This window comes from Solanum stenotomum, chromosome 6 (genome assembly GCF_019186545.1).
Source record: "Solanum stenotomum isolate F172 chromosome 6, ASM1918654v1, whole genome shotgun sequence".
In the NCBI taxonomy this organism is placed as follows: domain Eukaryota; kingdom Viridiplantae; phylum Streptophyta; class Magnoliopsida; order Solanales; family Solanaceae; genus Solanum; species Solanum stenotomum.
In genome coordinates, this window is record NC_064287.1 from 43,424,438 (window position 1) to 43,429,372 (window position 4,935).

The 4,935-nt window shown below is 31.4% G+C and overlaps 1 protein-coding gene across 1 annotated transcript; it reads right to left on the bottom strand.

Moving 5' to 3' along the window:
• Positions 1-1,540: 1,540 nt before the first annotated feature.
• Positions 1,541-2,854, bottom strand: LOC125869226 (F-box/kelch-repeat protein At1g23390). Its single transcript, XM_049549794.1, has one exon. It carries the CDS (start codon positions 2,792-2,794, stop codon positions 1,679-1,681), a length of 1,116 nt encoding a protein of 371 aa, XP_049405751.1. The 5' UTR covers positions 2,795-2,854; the 3' UTR covers positions 1,541-1,678.
• Positions 2,855-4,935: the final 2,081 nt, after the last annotated feature.

The window sequence follows — 4,935 nt, forward strand, 5'->3', positions numbered from 1 at the left end:
GGGTATTTAAAATATCCGCGCAACACACGGACACAAATATTAGTTATGTATATTTAACGAGATAAATTTTTAGATATTAATATCGTGAACGTGAAGAATCGATGCCAATAAGATTGTCTTCATTTATGTACACAAATAATAAGAATAGACCAAACATATACATAGCTTCTTTAAGTTGTCCCAAAATAATTAATATCATTTAATAAATATTTAAGATTCCTTTTCAATAAACAAATACCAAATAAATATAGTAACCTTAAATTCAACAATATCAACAACTTTTTATTTTTTTTTATTTTTTTTGGTAAATCCCGAAAATGAGTAATTGATTAATAAAAAGTATGAAAAAAATATAAAATTAACGTAAAAAATTCACAAATAAATATAGTAACTTTAAATTCAACAATTTCAATAATTTTTTTTTAATTTTAGTAGTTCAATTAGTTGACTATATGAATTCATACTTTATTGGTGAGAGTTTGATTTATTTTTAGTTCACTATCGTGAATTTCTTCAAACTCATCCCAAAAAAATGAATTTAAATTTTACATATTAGTTTAATTTTCCTTAAATAATTTTGAGCCCATTTATTTTTAAATCCAAAGTTTCTCAATGAATTTAAATGAAAATTACGTTAAAAGTTAAAAGAAGCTGAAAAAGGAAGACAGTGGTGATGAGAAAGAAAAAGTAAAGAGAAAAGATTAAGCTAGTGTTTGGTCATAAATTTCCAAATATTTTTGGCAAATATTATTTGAATGAAAATTTGGATGAAATTACACCATGTGTCTGGCCATAATATTTGGGAAACACATTTCACTTTTTTAGAAAAAAATGACTTATACCCATAAGTTTTAAAAACTATCAAAACTAACCATAAATTTGTATTACAAATCAATTGGATCTTCGTTGCAACAAATAACAAGTAGTGTCCATGACACTGGAGCAATGTGGTAGTTTGCAGTGAGTGCAACAAGCATTATTCCATACATCGTGAAGTAAACAAAACACATGACTTCGTTACTCTGAGCCGACTGTTCATCATTTTCATCAACAATCATATCATTACTTTCATATTCACTAAATATTATATCACTATTTTGGTGTTCACATAAAAAATTATGTAATACAACGCAAACAACTACTATAGAGGGTGCTTTTGTAAAAAATAAAAGTTTGGTGTAAAATTTCAATTTTTAAAAGATTTCAAATAATGAGATTTGACCCAAATACTAAAAAAAAACTAGTATTTGAGAATTTGGGATATTTACCAAATAATGACAAATTGTATAGACAAACACTATTTGCCAATTTTTTCTCCAAATATTATTTGAGAAATCTATGATCAAACGAGTCCTAAATTTGGGAGTAAAAGAGTAAGAAATTGAAATAGTGGGTCCCACAATATACGAATGGCAGCCAAAGAGTCCCCATACAACTTACAATAAGTGTGCCTCGTACAAAATAAAAGTTTTTCATAATTACATATCAAATACCCACTATCTAAGAAAAAAGTGGTTTCGTTGTTGGTAACTTAACCAAATGATCAAACACTCCTCTTTAATTTAATTAATAATCAACAATAGTTGGTACTTGGTACCGACATTTTTTTTTAAAAAAAAGATAACAATTACATAAAAATAAAAAAATAAATATTTTGTCCATGCCTCATTTTTTTTTTTCACAATTTCACAGTAAATTTCCGATTTTCCAATAACATAGCTCGTTGCAAATCACCTAACCCAATAACAGAACAACTAAACACCACTCTCTGCGATCTATTTCCGTCACCGGCAGCTTCGTTTTTCATGCTCCACCACCGTAATCCGCCGTCGTTTTTGAACTCACAACCTACTATCTCCTCCGCCATCTCCGACGACTTGCTCATGTACGCATAATCTCCAGCTAAACAAACACTAATCGAAGAAACTCCATATGTTTCACTCTTAACCTTCTGAATCAACGCCGCCGGCATTTCCCCCAATTCCTCACACTCAAAATTCTCCGTATTCACTTTCCAAATTTTAACTCCGGCCACATTTTCAGAATCTCCTATCATTCCAATCAGGATCAATCGGTTGTTCGCGAACCCGATAATCGAGTGAAAAATACGTGGATCTGGCCTTAACTCATACGGACCTGACCAATTCTTAGTTTTCGGATCGAAACAGTAAGTAACTCCGGTGAATTTCTCGGCGACGACGAGTTTATCGCCGGTGGTAGCGATTGATAGCCACGTAGACGCCGCAGAGTCTTTGAGTATCGCCGGCATTGATTCACACGTTTCCCAAGTGTTCGTTTCGTTATTGTAAATTTCCACAGCTAATGGATCATCTTCAAAATCGCACGTGCCACCGGCTATAACGATTGAGCCACCTACATAACCCACAATAGGATCGGTTCTCCACACGCGCGGCGCATCCACGTGGTGCCACGTGAGATTCATCGCGTCGTGTGAGAACGATAGCTTCGATGGAGAAAGCATGTAGAGTAAATTCGAATGAGATGATCGGAGTGCGGAGACATACTTAATAGATGGTTGAGATATCTCAACCCAGACATTTGAGCGAGGGTCATAACCATGTACCGAAATGTCATAAGGTGAGCGAGTGCATTGAGTGTGGATAATTAGCCAAGGCTTCGGCTTGTTGAAGCATTTGAGAGAAGAAGTAACGGCTCGATTCCATGATTTTGAAACGCACGAAGAAGGAACTAAGTCGACAAGTGGCACGTGTGAAAGAATAGTTTCTAATACATCTCCATGAATAGGGGCTTCATCCTCAAGAATAATTGCCATTTTATTTGGTAGTTTGAAATTTTGAATATGTCAAAAATGAAATTTGTTGCAACACAAATGTTTTTTTTTTTTTTGAAAAGAAAAGGGTTGAGTATGTTATTTATATTGGAGAAATGGATAAGAGTTGGTGAGAGCACTTAGGAATAATTAGGTTCGTAGAAATGATACATGCGCTACTTGACATTTTGTAGTTGTAAAATGTTGACTCACCAACAACAATGAGCCAGGTCTAACTTTAAAAACAGTGACTTCTCCATTTTAATTTACGTGATATTGTTTGAAATTATGAGAATAAAATAATTTAATTATATATAAATTATGTAAAAAAATATTAATAAGTTATAACAATTAATAATTAAAAAATAAAAAAAATTATTATATTTTTATCTCAAAACTCGTATCATATAAATTAAGACGGAAGAAATGAGAGTTGGTGGTATATCACTTTTAGTGGTAAACTAGTTTGTTGTGAATCGTCGTGAGTAGCAGAATATTTCGTCAAAGACCAACGAGTCCTTCGTAAATGGAGGCGCTAGGAAATTGGGCGATTTCAACTCTACTTGATATTATTGTTCTTTTTTTTTTTTAATCAAATACTCCTTTTGTTTCGTAATTTATGTAATATTATTTTGATCTTTAAGAGAAATAAATTTAATCTTGAGTTCAGATGTACCATTTTAGTGTCCTATGTTGTTACTGGAACGAATTTCATAAAACCGTAGATTTTTTCCCTCGGGGGCTAGGATGTTCTGAGCCTTGGTTCATTATAGTTCCTACGGGGTGAAATATACAATTGATACCTTCTTTACAGTAAAAACCTTTTTTAAATTAATATAGGCGGAATCATTTGTAGAGGTATTATTTAATCGATAAATCAATATTTATTGATTTAAAGAGTGTTTCGACACTTAAAAAATTGTTCAGAGATGAAATCTCAAAGAATTTGAAAGAACCCACTAGTGAAAACGTCAATTATGAACTTGAGGTCATGATTAATGATCTCAGTTACCGCAATAAAATGGACGTTAATAACCTATTGGATGAGTGAAACTGATACATGTTTAGAGGTCCAAAGTTTAGAACAAATTGTGGATATCATTGGAAAAACAATGTTGATGATAAAGTTAAAGATGATACAATATATTTGGAACCAGTTACATGTAAGGAAACGTTTGCATTTAGAACTCTTCACAATTTTATGGTGCAATTAGAAAAGACAACACCGAAACTTTTGGATGCAATAAGAAAAGTTAGAAATGAGTTCAACTAGATTTTTTTTTAAAAAAAAAACAGAACATAATAGAATCATATTTCACTAAATTTTCGTAGATATATTTATACTTTTAAAAAATTATTAATTTATAATATTAATGAGACCATATATTTATATAGAGGTCTTCTGAAAATATATTATCTTATCGAAATGAGTGATTTTTTCCATTGGCCCAAGTTGAAATCGAAGAAATTATTAACTTAAAGAGATTATTAATTGATCAAATATTAATTTAGTAAGATTTTACTATATTTTTTTATATGTCATTGTATGCTTCAACCATGCGCATTGTCTTGCTTTACCTCGTGTAATTCTAAATATTTTTCACGATTCATCATTTGATACGTATCTTGGGCTATTTCTATCGTATAATATAATAATGACACCTATAGAAAAGTGTCATAAAAGCTGGGATAACGGAAATAGTATTAAGTATTATTTTTTTTAAAAAATGACTTCTAGCTAGTTCTTTAGCTAAATTCAAGAAATCCATTGGTGTCATAAAAAGTAGTACTACATCATAAGGTTCTTGTTTTTTGTACTGAAGTATCTAAAATAACGAAGAAAAAATTTATGGTTAAAACGGTTAGAATATCCAAAAGCCACAGTAGCTAAGACCTATCTCAGATTTTTCACCGCGCTTCAAAAATAAACAAAGGCAAGAAAGTTCTACTAGTCAGAGGCGGAGTCAAGATTTAAGAGTTTTGGGGTTCTAAATATTTTTTTTTAAAAGAGAGGGAGTTCGAAGTTCGAACCCACAACTTTAGAGTGAAAAGCATTTCAAACCCATAACTTTAACGTGAAAAGCATTTTCCTGGTCACTTCTTTGTTGGGTTTTAGCAAGGTGTGAATGAGAAATAAGAAGAAA

Bases quoted from the DNA above. Each gene is read 5' to 3' on its own strand.
- LOC125869226 (XM_049549794.1), bottom strand. From the start codon at position 2,794: ATGGCAATTATTCTTGAGGATGAAGCCCCTATTCATGGAGATGTATTA.